This window comes from Bos indicus, chromosome 4 (genome assembly GCF_029378745.1).
Source record: "Bos indicus isolate NIAB-ARS_2022 breed Sahiwal x Tharparkar chromosome 4, NIAB-ARS_B.indTharparkar_mat_pri_1.0, whole genome shotgun sequence".
In the NCBI taxonomy this organism is placed as follows: domain Eukaryota; kingdom Metazoa; phylum Chordata; class Mammalia; order Artiodactyla; family Bovidae; genus Bos; species Bos indicus.
The window spans coordinates 51603390-51623592 of record NC_091763.1 but is presented as its reverse complement, the minus strand read 5'-3'; the positions used below and the strand labels follow the sequence as shown (position 1 = coordinate 51623592).

At 36.7% G+C, this 20203-nt stretch overlaps 1 protein-coding gene across 8 annotated transcripts in view; it reads left to right on the top strand.

The window, feature by feature from the left end:
- The window catches only part of ST7 (suppression of tumorigenicity 7), a 268621-nt gene that overhangs the window by 166118 nt on the left and 82300 nt on the right, over positions 1 to 20203 (top strand). For 6 of the 8 annotated variants that reach the window (XM_019958716.2, XM_019958714.2, XM_070787795.1 and 3 more), the window contains 6 exons: positions 1519 to 1573; positions 2200 to 2315; positions 2946 to 3021; positions 5128 to 5196; positions 7099 to 7253; positions 9690 to 9787. In XM_019958716.2, the coding sequence (XP_019814275.1) occupies positions 1519 to 1573; positions 2200 to 2315; positions 2946 to 3021; positions 5128 to 5196; positions 7099 to 7253; positions 9690 to 9787 (569 nt within the window). The remainder of the gene's footprint in view (positions 1 to 1518; positions 1574 to 2199; positions 2316 to 2945; positions 3022 to 5127; positions 5197 to 7098; positions 7254 to 9689; positions 9788 to 20203) is intronic. The other 2 variants (XM_019958718.2, XM_019958717.2) reach the window with 1 other exon arrangement.

Genomic DNA, 20203 nt, shown 5'->3' with positions numbered 1-20203 from the left:
AGTACGTTAGTGACCCCACTAAGGAGCTTCATGTCTGGAAAAAAAGCATTTACTTAAGGGAAGTGTAACTTTCTAATTAGTTTCATATGAAATGACAGCCATTGAATTTCAGTTTCTCAAGAACAAAATTCAGTAATGCTAAACTAACTTAGCAAAGATCATTTCTTAAATGGCAAGTTAAGCTAAGTGACAAAAAATTTAGGACCATTGTTTCCAAACGTAAAGTAAATTTCAGGTGGGATCTTGCCCTAATTTAAAGATAAATTTATTTTTTTAAAATAAGGACACGACTTCCTGTTATGTATACGCCTTTCATTCGCTGTTTTTAAAAAATGTATTGAGATTGCACACGGTGTTCCCGTAGTGCTTTATGTTTTCCCCCATTTTCACGCTGTATTGTAACCCATGGCTTATGCATTTGTTTGACCCACTGGGTGCTCAGTTAATGTATTCATATATTGGATGGATGGATAGGTGAATGAATGGATGGATGATATTGAATGTAACAGGACTGAGGGTAGAGTCTTAATGAATCATTCATGGCCTTTAATGTTCTTTCAGTTTCTGCAATAATTGCTCACTTTTGTGTCTCTTTGTCTTTGGGTGTGTTTTTTTGGCTGACAGCACACATGGGTTTTTAAATACTGTTAACTGATTTTATTTTCTAATAAAAAATTATTCATCCAAAGAAATATTAATAGCATTCTGAATCAGTAGAAAGTCTTAATCATAGACTATTTTAAAAGAATTGCAGCTTATTAGTCACACATTTACTATAACTGTCTTAAAAAGCTAATGGTTTACTTTTCTAAATTAAAGTCCTATGGTTCTGCCTGTGGTTCTTGTATAACAAAATGTATAATCTATTAGTACATGTTATCATTATGATATTAGTATGATGATTAATTACCTGTTTCTGCATAAGTAAACCATGGTAAAGTATTTGAAAACAATTTTTTTCATAACATGTCTCCCTATAGTGATGGTAGCTTTAGTATTAATTTTCTTGCCACTCCTTTCCAGCAGTATAAAAGCAACCTGGTGAATTATCACAAAATCAATATTAGAATAGGCCCTAATTAAGAGCCTGAGGTTCTTTGCACATTGTACTCTGGAGCTTAAATTTAGCTTGTTACATAGATAGACACTGTAAGATATATTTTAGAGTTATAGAAAGTAGTTTTGCCTCTACCTATCATTTAGAAATAAATTTATAGAATGTATTTGGATCTCTTGAAGTGACTATGGAAGTAATGAACTAGCTGATTTTGGCATGTGCCTTGATTTAACAAATGAGGAAACTTCAGTCCAGAGAGATTAAGTGAAACTTTCCGAAGTCCTGGTGCCTAAGCTACATTTCCTGATTAACTACCCAGAGTTTTTCCACATTGCTTCCCATGTAGAAGATAGAGAATAAAATTATCTTATCAAATGGCCAGGAAGGGTGTTTTGCTGAATTAATTAGCTTGTAGTGTCTCTGAACTTATGTGTAACATTTTCACATTCTCTTTGTTGCAGAATGCAAAGTATGGCGAAATCCACTTAATTTATTTAGGGGTGCTGAATATAATCGGTAAGCATTTTGCCAGCTTGGAAAATTAATGGGTCTAGTTCAGAGGGCAAAGACAGCAGTAGATGTTTTTGTAGGTTCATTTAGGGGTCATTTAAAACAGTCTGTTTAGTGCTTCCATTTTTTGATGCTCAAATATTTTGATTTTTCTGTTTTATAAATATTTTAGCTTTGAACTTAGAATAACATACAAACCTGTTGTTTTTAGAGATTTTTCTATTACAGTTATTTTTTCATTATATATTATAAAGTCAAAATATTTTGTAGCTTACCTGGAACATGGTTATAAAGATGCCCCAGAAGTAATGTTAGAATTTAATTTTGTAGAGTAAGTAGGCAAATCAGAATTTTCATAGCTTTGGGGAAATCTCTATGCATAATACTAATTAGGGAAGGTTTTCATTAGCTAGTGCTACTAAAATTTTAAGACAAAAATATAGCAGAATTTTTAAACTGTTTTTCTGCTGATATACTTCCTAAAAGGAGACTAGCATGATTATTTTGTTTTTAATTTATTGGCAGTAGTACTTAGTTAATGGGTTATAGTTCAACACCTATGCAGCTTAATATTTTGTAGGTCTTGCTTTCCTCTCTCAGAAGTGTCTGATCATTTTACTTCTCTTTTACAGGTACACTTGGGTGACTGGACGAGAGCCTCTGACTTACTATGACATGAATCTCTCTGCCCAGGACCATCAGACCTTCTTTACCTGTGACTCGGACCATCTGCGTCCTGCAGATGCAAGTATGGAAAATCCTTTAGATAGTTACTGAGTGGGAGGGCTTTTTGTTTGTTTTAGAGATCAAAGTGACTACTTTTAGAATGTCTGCTCTACAAAAACCCTGATGAATAAAATATTAAATTGGAGATTGACCAGTAAGACACAGAAAGTTGCTACTTAAATAAAGCTTTATTGCCATGAAGTGTTATTGCAGACATGAGTCCCCTCATTATAATTGAAAATGTTATTTTTAAAACGTATACCAAAGTTGGATTTACTTACTTTAAATTTACTTTCTATATTAAGAAATATAGATCTTATATGAAGCTAACTAAATCTTTGGTTGAGACAGAATGAAAGGTCATGTCTCCCAGATTAAGAAATCTTAATTAAGTCTCTATGATTATAGACTATGGTTTAGTATATAAGATATTAGGTCTCTAGTTTTATGAGCCTAAGAAAGATTTTAAATCAGCTGTTGAAGGACAATGGAATAGCAAATTCGAATGTATTTGTTTGACTTTAGAGTTTTGGGCTAACCCACTTGGTAAGTGAACTCTTCTTTTGTAATTCAAAAAAAGCTATTAATTTAGCTCTTGTACTGAATCTTCCTGAGCATATATATTGACTTCATCTCTCTTTTTCTAAAATAGTAATGCAGAAAGCCTGGAGAGAGAGAAACCCCCAAGCTAGGATTTCTGCTGCCCACGAAGCCTTAGAGATAAATGAGTAAGTGGGGGGAAATCTTGCTTTGCTGAATGTTTTCAGTTGCCATTCATGGGATACTTACACTAAACTATGTATTTGAATTTGAGGATTATTTTGGGGGCATTAATTTATTTAAAAAAAATTTAAAGGACATCCATGTGAAGGTAGTTTTAGTCATTTTAGAGAAAAATTTAGTGGCTTTGCTATGGTCCTAAATTAAATCATTTAAGGGCTAGCTGTGGAATACTGTGTGGACATAAAATAAATACAGTGCTTTCATACCTAACACATTATGACAGGGACATTTTTCCAGACATACAGTGCTCATTTGTGCCATCAGATTTTCTAGGTAGAACTTCTACTGGGGAGGAAACATAGTAAAAACATAAAGTGAAGAAATTACACTTTAAAAATATTACAAGGTCAAGACAAGGAGGAAATGATGTCCTTAGTGTTGTTAAACATTCTGTGGGTCACCAAGGAAGGCTGGAAACTCTTGTCTGGAGATCTCAGAAAATGAGAGATTCTTAAAACTGGAGTCATAAAAGCTCAGGGTTGGCAGAGGCCTTAAAGGTCATGTAACTCAAACACCCATCTGGTGCTTGAATCACCTCAGCACTCTCCCTGCCAAGTGGTCATTGTTAAACTATTTTATGATTTTTCTGAAGAAGGTTACAGAATCTTCAGAGGTCTTAGTGAAAAGATTCACTTGAGAGTTGGAAATCCTGCCAGTGTAACCTGTTGATCTATTTGGTTTCTGATTCTGTCATGCAACATATTTATTTTCCAGTTTCTTGTCATCTGTAAATTTGATATGCCTACGTTCTATGTGTCATCCATGTTTCTGATAAAAGTGGCAGGACCAGGGAAAGAACCCTGTGACGCTACATATAGAAACCACGCTCTAGAGTCATGTTTTCACAAACCATCGTTCTTTGGGTTTTATTGTACAACCAATTACTAAGCCACCTAGTTACACCATGATTCAGCCTGTATTTCTGCGTTTTGAGATACTACTTGTAGCTATGGATCTTTAATGTGCAGTAAATCCATTAGAGTACATTAGGTTAACACAGCCTGATTTATTTATTCTTAGTGAATTTAAGCTAGCTTCCAGCATTCACTACTTTCTTTTCAAAATGCCTAGAAACTATCCCTTTAATAATCCATTAGAATATCTTTCCAAATCAGAACCAAATTGTTCTGTAGTTTGGGAAGTCTGCCTTCTTCCCCTTTTTGAACATTTTTACTACATTTGTCATTTCATCTTCTAGTACCTTTCCATTGTTTGTGATTTCTTAACAATCCGCAGAGAGCAATTCCATGGGCTGCCTACAAGATCTGTTGGCTTTCTGGGATTTGCCCATCCCAGTATAGTAATTCATTTAGCATAGATCAGTTATGTGCTATCTTACATCTTTTTAATTCATTTTAGAGTTTAATTTCTTCTCCCTTTGTCAGTCTGACAGTCATTCTTCCTGATGGAGAAACCAGGAAGAAAATAGGAGTTAGAGAGTTTTGTTTTCTCTTTACTATCTGTTGCTACGAACTATAAACTTTCCTCGTTTTGACGTTGTTGTGTTGTTTGTCTTTTTTCCTTATTTATATTGTCATGGTTTTGGAGAAGTTGGGGTGGTTACAGGGCCTTAAACATAATATGAATACAGGGAATAGATGGTTGTCTTTAGCATTTTCCGTTTTGCCTTTATTTTGTTTTGCGAGCTTCAGCTAATGTGAAGTTGCAGCTCTCCTGACATTCTTATAAGCTCATTTCACTCTCTTATAGCCCTTCATCACATACCTTCTTTCCATCTTTTTTTACATGTCCTTTAAAAATATGATCTTGTGAGCGACCTCTGTGCAGCCATAGTGGTTACTTGTCACCCCTCTTTTCTTCCCGAGAGGATCATTTGTGATTGCAGTTGTGATTAGACATTTGGAAGCTGCCAACCCTCTTAAACCATTTGCCTTCTGCATCTCATGCCATTGAATCATGCCTCTTTTCTTTGAATTTTTTGAAGTCCACCTTACCTTCTTTTACTATCCTAAACTCTGAAATGACATAGTAACTCTCTGAATGTTCCTATCAATTTTCATTTCACCAACTATTTTTTTCTTCTTGGTCAGAATTAGGTCCAGAGTTGAAGTTCCCCTAATTGCTTCCTCTACCATCTGGGAGATAAAATTGTTACCAAAGTAAGTCAAGAACCTGTTAAGTGCCCTCCTTCTAACCAAATGAGACATATTCTAGCAGATATCTGGATGGTTGACACCCCCATCACCATACTTTCTTGCTTCTGTATGTGTATTGTGTTGTGACAAGGACACATCATCTCTATCTCCCATTGAGCTGAGCAGTCTGTTCTGTCCCCACCAACCATTAGCACTTCTACTGCTCTTTCCTTTCTCCTTCACTCATAAACTCTTAGCATGTTTCTACCCCAGATTCATGAGTCTCCACATAGATGTATGCTTTCTTGGCCAGTAGTGCTACTCTGCCTCTCCTCCTAAGAGTGCTATTTGCAATATAAATAAACAAAGCAAGCAAGCTAGCCCCAACCTGTCTTGAGTTCCCAGCCCACCAACTGTAATCTTATAGCTAATTCCTCTGATATTGTGTCTACCACTCAGTATTATAATCTCAATTTTCACTTTATAACCCTGGACCCATATTCATGTGTCAGCACCTAAAGCATGAAGTATTGCTTCCTGATTGCCCAACCCACTTATTTTCTCCAGTGAGTTACTGGGCAGTTTCAGCATCATGATTATTCTCTCCAAGTCATATGTGCTGCCTTCCACAGTAATTGGTTTTACAACTTTTTTTTCCCTGGGCATTTTTCCTCCCTACCTCACCACATTCAGTTTAAAGCCCTATTGATCAGTCCTGCCTGAAATTAGAGGGATTGGCTAAAGAATTAAAAGACCCCTCCTCAAGGCTGAGGTTAATGAGTAACCCCAAATCTCATATTACTCATGAATTCAGCCTCTGTTTCCTAGCTGGCTATTTTAGTTTATGAATAGTAGAAGTAACATTTGGTTTCCCTTTCTGTTTTTCTCTCTTGTGGTCTGATGGAGGCTCTGATAAATAGGGAAATGACCACGAGAGAGGCAGTGGAGAAAGCCAAGGGATGTTATAGATCAGGACCTGTGTGGTCTGCTCTGGCCTCACCATTTCCTTATCACATTCCCTTTCTTTGGCAGTTGAGTTGTTCTTCTACCATTTGGAAGGTTTAAATTTTCAAGAGTTCCCCTTGTTCATTAGTTGACTATTTATCCTTTCTGACTTTCTACGTTAGAGGTTGTTGAAAGGATTAAATGAGATGATATATGTTAAGTGCCTGGTACAGTCCTTAATATATAGTAAGCATCAGGTGGTAGCTATTATTGTTAAAGGTATGAAATTTAACTCTTGCTTGCTACTGAGGCTGAATCAAATTTTGAGCTCTTCTGAAATAACCTCTACCTGTAGGTTCTTCTAGGCTTCTTCTCTGACATAGGAAACCAGTGCTAACTGTAATGAGATGCTGAAGCACTGCTTGTGAAACAACTTACTTGGTTTAATGAATTTCTCATTCTGAATAAATCCTAAGACTAAAGAGAATCTGTGTGTAGTAAATAGAAGTAAACTTTCTGGTATTTCTAACTGAGTGTCAGAAGGAGATGTTTAACAACAGCTATTACCATTGCCATCATTAATGACATTGTTGAGCATGTACCACATGCTGGCTACTACTGTACTGAGCACTTTTCATGCATCACCTTACTTAACCTTCACAACAATGCTGTGAACAAGTAGATTCCATGTTCTCCATCAGGGAGGCAGAGTAATAACTCGCCCAAAGGGACACACTAATAAGGGGCAGAGTCCATATGTAAGCCCCATGCTCCTAACACTACTCATCGTCCCTTTCAAGCTAAAACACAGACATTTCTTTCGTACCATTATTTTATGTCAACAACTGCAAACAGGGGTGCATGAACCAGTTGGCCACTCTGCATGTTCTGGTGTAACTCCTGCCCTTCTGCATGCACTCCTACAGCTACTACAATGTCCCTGGATTTGTAATTGATGGTGGCTATTATCTGCATGGACAGGTGTGCAACTGCTTATATTCTCTTGGCTGAAGAAGAAGCAACAACCATTGCTGAAGCAGAGAAGCTGTTTAAGCAGGCCCTGAAAGCTGGAGATGGCTGTTACCGGCGTTCTCAGCAGCTGCAGCATCATGGATCCCAGTATGAAGCCCAACACAGTAAGGTTTCCTCCAGGTTGATGTGCTGGGGGATCAGAATTGTAACATGATTAGTCAGAGCAAGTTTTCAGGCCAGTTCAAAATACGATTCTCCGAGTTTAGAATAAATGAAGTTTTTGGCCTTTTTTTGTTTTTATTAATTTTTCTTGTCCATAAGAGCACAGTACATAATTAAATTATAGCTTCATTATTGTTCATATTTTCTTTCCACCCCATAGATTTTTAACTCTAGAAATAAATGATAATAACCTTTAATGGTGAACCTTTTTTCTCCTCATAATTCTAACACAGTTCTATATACCAGTTGCTTCTCTGCCCCATAATTTTAAGTCTTAGTTGGCAAACAGGACTTAAATTAGTGTTAATGCTATAAGAGGTTTATCTCATGGGTCTTATACAGCATGAATTGAAATAGGACAGCTAAAGAATTTAACAGCGATTGGTGATTGTCTCAGTATTTAGCTATTGTTTAGGAAGCACCGTTGCTGGCTTCTAGGGAGGAAGAGCCCTAAATTCCTAATTATTTATATTTTTTATATTTAAAGTGATGACTTCCCATATTTAACACAACTCTTTAACATGAGACCTTTCATTTTAGTACACTAAACTGAGAGTCAGTGATGTTTGGGGGAATGGTATAAAAACAAGATAACAAAGCCATTTCTGGAATTCCTTGAGCTCCTTGACTTGTCAGTTTGTTGGTTGTTTAAGAAGAAATTTAGTGATCCTTGTGAGAGAGAATGTTTTCATTGTCTAACCAAACTTGGAAGTGTTTCTTTAAAATGATATTTCTCTCAACTCATTTCTCTCTCCTGCATCTTGGAGAGTAGAAGTGTATCTCCTTCATATTTGAGATTATAAAATTAAGTTTGATTGTTAAGCCTGAATTTGGTGCAGAAACTGAGTGCATGAGTCCCTATGACTAAGGTACAGTGAGATCTTTGCATTGTGGCCCGTGTACATGTAAGTGTGTCCACATAACCCCTCAAATGCACAGGTTTTTATTTTTATTCTGTAGTAGTGTATATGTTGTGGCTTAGACGGTAAAGAATCCGCCTGCGATGGGGGAGACCTGGGTTCAGTCCCTGGGTTGAGAAGATCCCCTGGAGGAGGGCATGGCAACTCACTTCAGTATTCTTGCCTGGAGAATCCCCATGGACAGAGGATCCTGGTGGGCAACAGTCTGTGGGGTCGCAAAGAGTTGGACACGACTGAGCAACTAAGCACAGTGTATATGTTAATCAATTCTCTAATCATCATGTCTCTCTTGCTTTTTTAAAAAAATATGTATAACACCATGAATTTTGTAGACATATATAGTAAATGTCTGTTTTGTGAACTAAATGAGGATTAATACATAAAATTACAAAATCTGTAATACAACTTGAGAAATTTTCTTTATGTCTTTTCTTCTGTAAATTAATCCTTTCAACCTGTTGCCCAAATCTATCCAAAAATATAATCACATCTTTAAAATAATTGGTAGGTATCTGGCAAATTTTCAACACACATCTTGTTCTCATTGTTTGAAACTTGAAATGTTAGGACTTTGGTCTTAACATCTTTTAATAGCTGCATATTATACATATACTTAATCTATAACAGGTGTGTCATATTTTTCTAAAACATGGTAATTTTATTGAGGATTAAGTACATGCATGTTCTCACTGGTCTGGAAACATATCCACAAAGACACATAATTAAATAAAGAGATTAAGATGAGAAGTTGTTAATGTGCTTTTTAAGAGCCATTTTTGTGACTATTATTACAACTATTTAGCTTGTCAATACTTTCTCTCACACTAGGGTAGTTTTTCATTTTGTTGCATAGTCTGTTGTCATATCTGGAATGTGTTATGTTGCCATCTGAAATTGACTGCTTTGGGGACCTGGAGATGATTATGATGTCACTAGTGTTAGGGAAAGAATAATATAAAACAGAAGTTCAAGATGAGGCTTCTCTAGACTTATTGTCAAGAAGGAAAGAAATAATAGTTCATCAGGATGCAACCTGAGATTCACCTCTTTGCATCTTTGCCAAAGGCATGCACACTAGAAGAATGTGGAATTTTTGCTTATAAACCGCATGCAATGTGGATATGTCCATTTTCCCAGCACTTTGTGGCAGATGATTTTATTTATCGAATATTCAATATCCTAACTCAAAAGCATGGATTAATAATCAGTCACATGCTTTGACCTTGGAAGGCTAAGTACTTCGACTTCACTCTGTATACCTTCTGCTATTAGCAAAGTTGTCAGTGCTCCTCCAGTAAGAAAAAGTCAAAGAAGCAGACTGTTCTTTCTGAGGTTTTCCTTCAAGGGCGTGGAAAATACGCCTCTGTATTTCTGTATTTTTTTTTTTTTTGCTGCTCAGCTGAAAGCTCTTTTTTTTTTTTTTTTTCAAGTTTTCATGTTTTATGTCTCCCTCTTCAGGACGAGACACCAATGTCTTGGTCTACATCAAAAGAAGACTAGCCATGTGTGCCAGAAGACTCGGGAGGACCAGAGAAGCAGTGAAAATGATGAGAGATGTGAGTGTGAAGCGGTGTTTGGGAGTAGTGGCAATGCACCTGACCTAGAGAAGGAGGAGCTCGCCGAGTGAGACCACAGCAGATAGTACCGCTGATGGTGTGGTGCTGCCATGGGGGCTGGGCTTCTCTTCTACCTCACAACTTAGTCAGTGAGTGATCTCGGACAAGTGACTCAGCTTATTTGTGCCCTATTTCCTCATCCATAAAATGGGAATAACAATAACTTTAGCAATAGCAACACACTAATAATAATAATTACTACTTAGGATCGTGGTGAAGATTAAATGAGATAATACATGCAAAACTTTTAATAGAATGACTAGCCTGTTAAAGAAATATCCTTGTTATTAGACCTTTGGGGCTGTAGCCGGAAGCCAAGAATGAGATCAGCCATTTTAGCTAACTGACATTTTTTGTATTTAGTTGTTAGGACGATTTGAATAAACTATGGCTCAAATTGCTACTCTCAAATTTAATAACATTATGATCTAATATTATTAGAGTCATTTCAAGCATTTTCCTAGGTTCTTGAATCAAGACATTTTATTAATAGTAGTCAACATACTAAGAGAAGAAATAGGTGAAAGTTTTAAAACAAGAGAACCAAAGGAGGTTATTATTATGTAACTTTAAATAAAAACAGTGGTTTTAAGGGAAACCAGTGGAGGAACTTTTACTTCCACTTTTTATTTTTTTATAGTAAGAAATGCTTTTCATAAAGAAACAGACACCAGTGGGGATTGTATTTATAAACCATTTTCTTTTGAAAAACAGTCTCAGAAAGCCTTTGTCAACATTTCATTCCTTTACTGTCTTACTTAATTAGGAGGCATAGGTAAATTGCCCATTATAAAAGTAAAAGAAACATGGGGTAAAATAAAAGTGGTGTCTTGCACAGGTCTCAGCTTTGGGGTTGAGAACAGGATTGTGTAAACCCAGTGAGCCCTTTCTCAGTTTGTCTCTGGACCAGTATTATTCATGTAAATTCTCAGTTACTCTTTGGCAGTGGGAGTCTGCACTTCAGGATCACCCCTGGTTGTTTCTGCAAGTTACAGCGTAATGGGATGACACAAGTGAGACCCATGCTTCTGGCTTGGGTTCTGGCTACTCCACTAAACAGCAGTATAGCCCCCAGACCTGCAGAGAGGAACACAGGAGGGAGATTCCAAAATAACTCTAACTTGACTGAAGGTGATAGATGTTTCTTAGGCAAAGCCACTGCAAAGGGAACCTCCCAGGATTAAATTCTTTTTGTTGAAGGAAGAACTGAAAGAATGTTTGTTATATAGTATAAGTGCTAAATTTTAGAAAAGGTGATTTCTGTAGAGACATGACTTGCTCTCAAAGCTTTTTCACTTGCAGGCATTCCAGCCTTTAATAGAGTGAAGAAACGCTGCCAGTCACTGAAAGAGCTGAGAATTTTATGAAGGATAGGGTATTTCTCTATGTGAAAGTGGCCCAGCTACATTAAAATGGCCCTGGCACATTCAGGCTTTAACAAGGTGTTTTATATTTATTGCCTTTTCTTAACCTTAATTAGCCTGGGAGAAGCATGCATTGAAGAATAGATTCTGGTGATTTTCTTTATTATATGCTTAAGCAACTTCATAGGAAAAACAAACTCAGATGATTTTAATTCCAGTTTTTTTTCAATCAGCCTCATTCTGATTGTCATAATTTTTAGTGTATACATATAAAGTTTCATATGATTAAAACCAATACATCTATACTGTGGTTTAATTTTTGTTTAACATTATTTTATATTTGCAATTCCATTTATTGACATAGTCTACAAATAGATCTTGGGCAGGGGGCGGGGGTGGGGGGGGTAAATCTGGGATCCAATAAAATAAATGCTGGGCAGAGAGTAAGAAAACCTGCAAGTGAATCTCAGATTCGCTCTTCATTAACCTTGTGACTCAGGGCAGCTTTCTTCCCTTTCATGGGCTTTTCATTTGTCTTCTGTAAATCAGGGATAATGATTCTTATCTAAAAGCTTAATTGAGGGAGTGATGAAGTGACATAATGTGAAAACACCTGACCTACAATAGATATGCTTCCCTTTTTTGCCCGACTTTTTTTCCATTATATGTCTTAAATTTGCTGAACTGTTCCTCTGATGAGCATTTTGAGATATTTCTGATTTCCTTTCCTTAAATGAATCAGTCTTTCTCTTTTCATATGTGTATGCTGCTGCTGCTGCTGCTGCTGCTGCTGCTAAGTCGCTTCAGTCGTGTCCAACTCTGTGCAACCCCATAGATAGCAGCCCACCAGGCTCCCCCATCCCTGGGATTCTCCAGGCAAGAACACTGGAATGGGTTGCCATTTCCTTCTCCAATGCATGAAAGTGAAAAGTGAAAGTGAAGTCACTCAGTCGTGTCCGACTCTTAGTGACCCCATGGACTGCAGCCTACCAGGCTCCTCCATCCATGGGATTTTCCAGGCAAGAGTACTGGAGTGGGGTGCCATTGCCTTCTCCGTCATATGTGTATAAATATATATATATATACACACACACATACATGTGTATATCTATATTTATATATATATGTTTCTTGGTTACTTTTATTAAAAAATCATCTGTCATATTATTAGAATACCAATACATGTTGTCTTTTGACTGGGTTTCTGGAACATCCAGTAGATAGGGGACCCAGTGTTGTAACAGTCCTGTGAAGGACACTGTCAGACGTGGTAGAAATGTGTTTTGAAGAGAAATATCCAAAATACTCTCTCCTTCAGAAGCTCCTGGAACCCTAAGCGGAGGAGGGAAGATTGAAACATCTCTCTGTTGAAGCTGCAGCTGGCCCCAGCCCTGCAGGAGACAGTTGGTCGGTCCTGACTCTTCTCGGGTCACGGGTCATGCATAGACAGGAACTTCACCGAGGGGGTACTCCTTTAACAGTGTGCACATGAGCCATCTTGCTGGAAAGCTTCCTTTGATAAAACAGCACACTGGATTCCAGGCACCCTCCTGATAAAGCCTTAGGGCAGAAGGACCTAATTTTTCATTAAGACACAGCCATCCTACCCCATATGTATTAGTTGAAACTTTCCTAGAGCAGATTTTAAAGTGGAAACAGAAATGGTAGAGTCAAAATGCCTTCCATGTAGAAAGTAGACTCTTTAAAACATTTCTCTGGAAATCTCTTAAGAAAGGGAAAACTGTTAAAAACTGTTCATTAGTGGTTTATCCTGAAAGAGAGTGAATGGATTTCTGGGAAGGCTGTCGATGGTAGTGGATCCAAATATTGATCCTCTAAGTGAACTATTGATGAGAAAAGAAAACATAGGCTCCTTAATGTCAAGATTCATGGTTTCTTTTTTAAAAGCAAGACATTAATTATTTTTAACTCTCAGGATATTTTCTCAAAAAAACCCACTTTAATTAGCTTCCTTTTGCAGTCAAGAATACAAGAGTACCTTCCTTATTGAAGAGTGTTTGGCAGCAAGCAGAGCTAAGAGAGCATGGTGGCTTTTGAGCTTCACTATAAGGTGTTATTTAATATTCAAAGTGAAAAGAGTTGTATTTTCTGCTTTCTTAACTTAAAGCAAAGTCTGTTTGCTTGTTTTCATTTAGAAGAATTTTGTCTTTCATGTTAACATTTGATATATAACACCATTTATTTTCTCTTTTTAACTTTTACCAATGAGCTAACCTCAGGTTTTTCCTCTATACTTCCCTGGTCCTGTTTGAGTTGATTGGAAATGGAATTCATGAGACTGACTGGTCTGGCCCCTAAGCTGTGCTCCATCTGGCCCCTGGTATGGATGGGAGTGTGTGCCCAGATAAGAGAACCTTCTTAAAGCTCATCTTGCCGCAGGTCACTGAGTCTAGGGTGGGGTTTCCCAGCCTTGGCAGCATTGACATTCGGGGCCACCTGTCTTCGTTGTGTGCATCCTGTGCATTGTAGGATGATCAGCAGCATCCCTGGCCTCTACCCACTAGGTGCAGTAGTTGCCCCCTCGCTTGTTGCTTCCCCCATCTTTAGACATTTGTCCCCCACTAAGAACCGCTGATGTGGAGAATCCTGAAGTGAGTAGATGTGTTTTGGGGCAGACATCAAATTTTTATTTACTCTGCTTATCCGTAGTCTGAGTTTCCCCTGTGGTAGGTACAAGCCTCTAAAGCATCCCTGGGATTAATCAGTTCCTACTAGAACCCTTGACTGACCTGGGACTGTGCTAGTTTGGGGAAATGAGTCTTAGATGGGACTCACTGAATAGGGATCTGGGAAGTCAAGAGTAAGTGAACTTAAAGATTTTGGTGGGGACCTAGTTGGAGGGGTAAGAGAGAGGCAAAATAAAGGCTAATGTGGGGTAGTGTCTTCCTTGGTCCTGCCTTGGTCTAGATCATCATCTTCCCCTCTTCCCTAAAATGTATAGCTCCTTTGAAAGTTGACCACAGGCTCTTGGACTTAGCACCTGTTTCTCTTCCTTTCGGTAGTTTTCTACAGACCTCTGCATTGTTATCCCTGACTCTTGTTTCATCCTGTCTCTGCAGCTCTACCTCTTTCGCTATCCTGGCCTCTCATTTGACACAGGTCATCACAAGCTTATTAAAACATTTTATTTCTTTTAGGAAACCATGCTTCTTAGTCCTCATGAAGTCTCAGTCTCCCTGGCTAGTTTCTCCTCATCTTCCTAACTTCCCAAATTTGAAGTGTTTCCTGGACTGTTCTAAGCCTTCTTTTTGATTTCCATCTACAACTCTGGAAAATGACATTTAGACTCAGAGGTTTGAATGCTGATGAACATATCTGCAGTGTTTATTATGTTCTAGGTATTATTTTAAGTGCTTTACAAATATGAATCACTTAATGCTCATAACAGCCCTTGACGTAGGTGCTTGTTCAAGGTTGCATAGCTAATGCATAGTTCTGAGAAGGTGATCTTCCAATCACCTGCATCAGTGATAGCCAGGGTGCTAGTGGAGTACCTACTTCATAGGATTGGTATAAGAATTAAATGGAATAATTCCTGCAAGGCACTTGGCACAGGACTTTACAAAGAATAAGTACTCAGTTAGTGTTGCTATTCTTACCATTACTGTCTAAGATATATTGTTAAGTGATAAGGAAAGGTGTAATAATAGATATAGTTTGATTCCATTTTTTTTCAATTAAAAATAGGTGCTAATATCAACCCTTAGTTCTCAAGCTTTTTGGTCTCAGAATCCTTTTAAAATTACTAAGGACCTCGACTTTTATTTGTGTGGGTTTATCTATTGATGTTAATCATTTCTGAAGCTAAAACTTATTTATGTTCTCAAAGAGCCTGTTTCCAAGTAAGGTCACTTTCATAGGAACCGAGGGTTAGGACTTCAGTATAGTTTTTTGGAGTACGCAATTCAATCCATAGCACCAGGTTACATACAAAAGCAAAACTCTCTGTCAGTACTTTCATTCTTTCAGAATTTCACCGCCTATATCACATTTAGCTAAAGACATGTTTTTTTTTTTTTTTTTTTTTAATGCTTTTGACCATGTTAAACCTTTTCTTAGTCTAGACGATAGGGTTATAACTGCTAAACATTATTCTTATGTTCTTAGTCAGGGTTCTTTATAAAAATTAGTGAGAGGAAACTGCAGTTACCTCATCCCTGGGTTGTATCCTTCCTATATTTTCAGCCTCATTTCTACAATTCCCAGCTGAGAACTGGAAGGTTTTCAGTTTTTTTCATGTAAGACACATACTGAGTATTACTATGCACCAGACACTTTGCTAAGAAGTTTACATGTACCATCTCATTTAATTCACATACCATGGGTGTCCTATTAAATTGGAAGAATAATTTTTACTCACTGTAACAAGTCAAGAAATAAGGATGTTATTTTCTCTCCTCCACTCCTGCTATGCCATCTCACTGAGGTAACACACTCATGAGTCAGTGTACATCTTTTCACCCCCTTTTCTTTGTGCCTATAAATTCGTATCTGATCATGTAAGGATTTTGAACAGAGTTGATTTGTATCTTAACCAAGTTTCCACATGAGAATTAAGCCTTCTTGGGGGTGTTCAATTTCCGAGCTTCTTCCCTAAGGGTTCTCCTCCACAAGTTTTGAGGTAATACAGTACCATTTTCCCTGACCTTTTTTTTCACAAGTATTTTATCCCTGTACTTTACTGTTCTCAATTTTTATCTCACATCACTTATTGAGATGATCCCTTCATTAAGGAGAAATTAGGGCCAATGAACAGAGAGAGACAGGTGTTTTGAGCCAAATTTTAATAACATACAAAAGGGATAAGTGAAGTTCATTAGATTTTGAGCTTCTTGAGTGCTGGTGTGGTATTTAGTTTTCTCATGTGTCCCTCCCAGCACACTGCACAGTGTCTTGTAGACAGACAATCAAGAAAATATTTGAGTCTGTGAATTGGAGCTGTAGCATACAAATTCCCAGTTAGCACTTTGCACCTGTGACTTTTCTTTGCCATCCTTTGTTAAGACACCTTTTTGGTAATGGTTTAATTCTACCTTCCTTGGAAGTGGTAATGTTTATTTTTAAACTAATGTAAATTAAAGTGAGTTCTATTCAGAAAATTATTGTAGATGTTCATTTTATATAATCCCTTCTAGGTCATTAGAGGTATCCTAGGGTGTAAGCAATTGACCTTTGGGGATTAATTTAATAGTATTAATAGCAAGAGGGTTCCCTTTAAATGATTTATGAAGAGAAGCACTTCTGGTGAAAGCACCCTTTAGAAAATATAAACCTCTGGGACTAATCAGACTCTTTGGAACATTAAGGACTATTGATTTGTGTTTTTGTTTACTTATGGTCATGAAGAAAAATCTTCATGAAATTAAAGATTAAAAAAAAAACTGGTATGCCCTTCTCAAATTGTTTTAAAAAATTAGAGAATATTCTGTAACAGAAATTCTGTTTTATTGCATAGGTAAAAAGATCTTCTCAGGAGAAAAATTTTTAATGAATGTTTTACTGGTTAATTTCTGTTCCTTTTTCATCTCTTTTTCCTTATATCTTAAATGCTCTAATTTTATAAGGAATAAAACTAGAGCATTTAAGGTCACATGATTTCCATCTTATCAGTATATCCTTTTTTTCTTGAAATTTATCTTGGATTATTATGAATAACTTGATTGATGAATTTATTTAGATGTTGATTGTTGAGAGAAGTCAAGTACCATTATGTGGACAGGAGGCATAGGAGTAGCATTTTAATAAGTTTAGGCAACCAAGTATCACTCGAACACAGTTCCATTCAAGCTTTTACAACAACCACATATATCATTGAACTAAAGACAATGGGACCCAGGGATTGAACCGGGGTCTTCTGCATTGCAGGCAGACGCTTTACCCTCTGAGCCACCAGGAAGCCAGGTGAACTAAAGACAAAGTATGCAGCAAAATATGTTAGTTCATAGTAAGTGTTCCTGAAGTGTTTGTTGTCATGTTTTCTAGATTCTATCCTTGCAATACTTACAAATAAAGAAAAAGTGAATTTTGAAAGCAAATGCTATAAATATTAATGCACTGATCTTCAGAGTTTATATGACTTTGAAAACTTTATATGACCTTTGCTTTTTTATCATGATTTGCTTCTCTGGATTTGCCTGATTTATTGAGTTAACTTATTTAATAAGTTATTAGAATTAGTGATTATATAGGAAGGAAAGTTATTTAACTACTAAGAGCAAATAATAGATTTATTGGTTATTACCTTGTTGCATCAGTAGTGATGAAGCACAGTTTCATCAGCATTATACTCTATATTCACAGTGAAGAGCTGTGGCAGATAATCCCTGAGGCAGATGAGAGTGTTATATTTATTTACACATGTCATATACATGAAAGTTTTACTTGTGGCGTAATAAATATATGGCTGATAAGCTAATTCTCAGTATCAGGGTTTTTCATATATGTGGCCCACATTTTTCCACGTGGAGAGTAGAATCCACTGTTGAGCTGAGCCTTCAATATATATGCAGTGTGAAAAAAAGAGAGAAGTCAAGGATGTTTCCAAGTATTTTCCCATGGAAGAGGAGTTCCTATTAGCTAAGATGTGGAAACCTGCAGGTTTGCGGGGGGAAAGGTTAGGAGTTCAGTTTTGAACATACTGTATTTGAGAGAGCACATTACTCATTTTTATCATAATGGCATCTTGATCTTTTTGTGAATTATAACAAATCTTCGCTTTGCTGAGGTGAGGAAACCATTATATAGAGGAAAAATAATGGAACCTCTGGGTTTGATGGAAGAATCTGTCTGCAGTGCGGCAGACCTGGGTTCGATCCCTGGGTTGAGAAAATCCTTGGGTTGGGAAGATCCCCTGGAGAAGGGAAAGGCTACCCACTCCAGTATTCTGGCCTAGAGAATTCCATGGACTCTATAGTCCATGGGGTCACAAAGAGTCAGACATGACTGAGCAACTTTCACTTCACTTCTAAGATACAGTTGATGAGGAACTCCCATTGTCATACCTTTCATTTAAGAAATCCCAGGAGAGTAAAACCTAATTGATTTTAGAGATACCAGGACCATCACAGTCTTGCAAAATATGTAATGCAGTATGTGTTTAACTTATATCTCTATAGATTTTCTTACCATTTTTACTCAACATTATTTTTCAGGCCTATTTATTTTTACTTCTCATACCTCTGGTATATGTTTGCAAGTTCTAATTCTTGCGTTGTATTCTCTCTTATACTCTTACTCTATTTTACTTATCCTTTCCCCAGTGAAGGCCCCCACATGGCCTCCGGTTTCCCATTATCACAGCAGTGCTGCAGTGAACATCCTTATAGACATGTGAGAAGCCTTCACTGGGTGTGTAGCCAGGAGTGGATTGTTGGATGTTAGGCATATGAATATTGATTTTAGCATGTCCTGCCAGTACACTTCCCAGAATGGTTGCCTGTGATTGTTTAAATTCTCATCAGCAATACATGACTACGCCCATTTATCTCAGTACTAGGCTGTTTTAAGCACTATATATATGTTATATATATTTCAAATTTATTGCCAATAGCTTTTATAATGTTATTTCATAATTAAAAAAATATTTTGTTTGTAGTTTTCCCCCCCTTTTCATTTTGTGTTCTCTTTGTCTTTTTTAACTTTTATTTTTGCTGATTAGTCTTGACAGAGGTGTGTCTTTTTTATAAAACTTTTCAAAAGAACTAGGATTTGGTTCTATTTATTTTCTCAACTTTTTGTCTTTATTCCAGTTTTTCTGGTCATACTTGTACTTCTCTTCTCATACCTGCTTCTCTTCCTCCCCTCCCCCATTCCCTGTTTGTTGTCTCTTTACCAGTTTCTTATGTTAAACACTTAGCTCCCTTTGATTCTAAGTAAGTATCTCTTTATTTCTTTATAATTTTATCTTATTTCTGATTTATGATTTCATCTTAGTATCTTTTTAGCCCCTTGTCATTGATTCATAATCTTCTTTATATTATCTTTAGAGAATTTAAATCATATGATTTTGAACATAAATCATATGATATTGATTTGGGGAAAATTTAATGGAAGCCTCCTCTGAGGTCTAGTATATGGTCAGTTCATAAATGTTATATCTGTTTGAAAGGAGTATGTTTCTGTTGGTTACAAAAGTCTATATGTATTTACTAGTTTAATTGTATTGTTAATCATGTTATTCAAATCTGTATCTGAGCATATTTTGTTTGCTTGCTGTATCAGTTTCTGAGAGGTGTGTGATTGATTATTCATTTCTCATTGTTTATGAACCTCCTTTTTTCCATGTTCAGTTACTTGTTGCTTTATATACATTGAAGCTATATTGTTAAATACATTTATGTTGATAATTATTTTGTCTTATTGATTATTGAGTATATAATGTCCCTCTTTGTCCCTTTTACTTTTCTGCCTTGATTTTGTTTTTAACTTGGGTTAAGATGGACTGCTTTAGCTATTTGGATTTGGATTTGCCTAATATATGTATTTACATATTTTATAATCAAGTTTTCTGTAACTTTTTGATAGACCATTTGGATCTGTAAAATGTTTTGCTGAATATCATCTTTATTCAAATCTGACAGTTCTTTAATTTTGGTTCATATGTTTTTCCCATTTGTGTTTATCATCATTATTATTCTGTTTAGAGTTATTTTTGCTGACATATTCTGTATGTCATGCTTTACCTCTTTATTCTCTTCCACTGAGTAGGTCTAGTGGTTCAATATTTTAAAAATCTGTTTTATTCTTGTTTTGTTGTTGTTCAGTTGCCAAGTCGTGTCTGACTTTGCAGTTCTATGGACTGCAGCATGCCAGGCTTCTTTCTCTGTCCTTCACTATCTCCCAAAGTTTGCTCAAACTCATGTCTATTGAATCAGTGAGGCCATCCGACCATTTCATCCTCTGTCAGCCCCTTCTCCTCCTGACTTCATCCTTTCCCAAAATCAGGGTCTTTGCCAATACGTCAGCTCTTTGC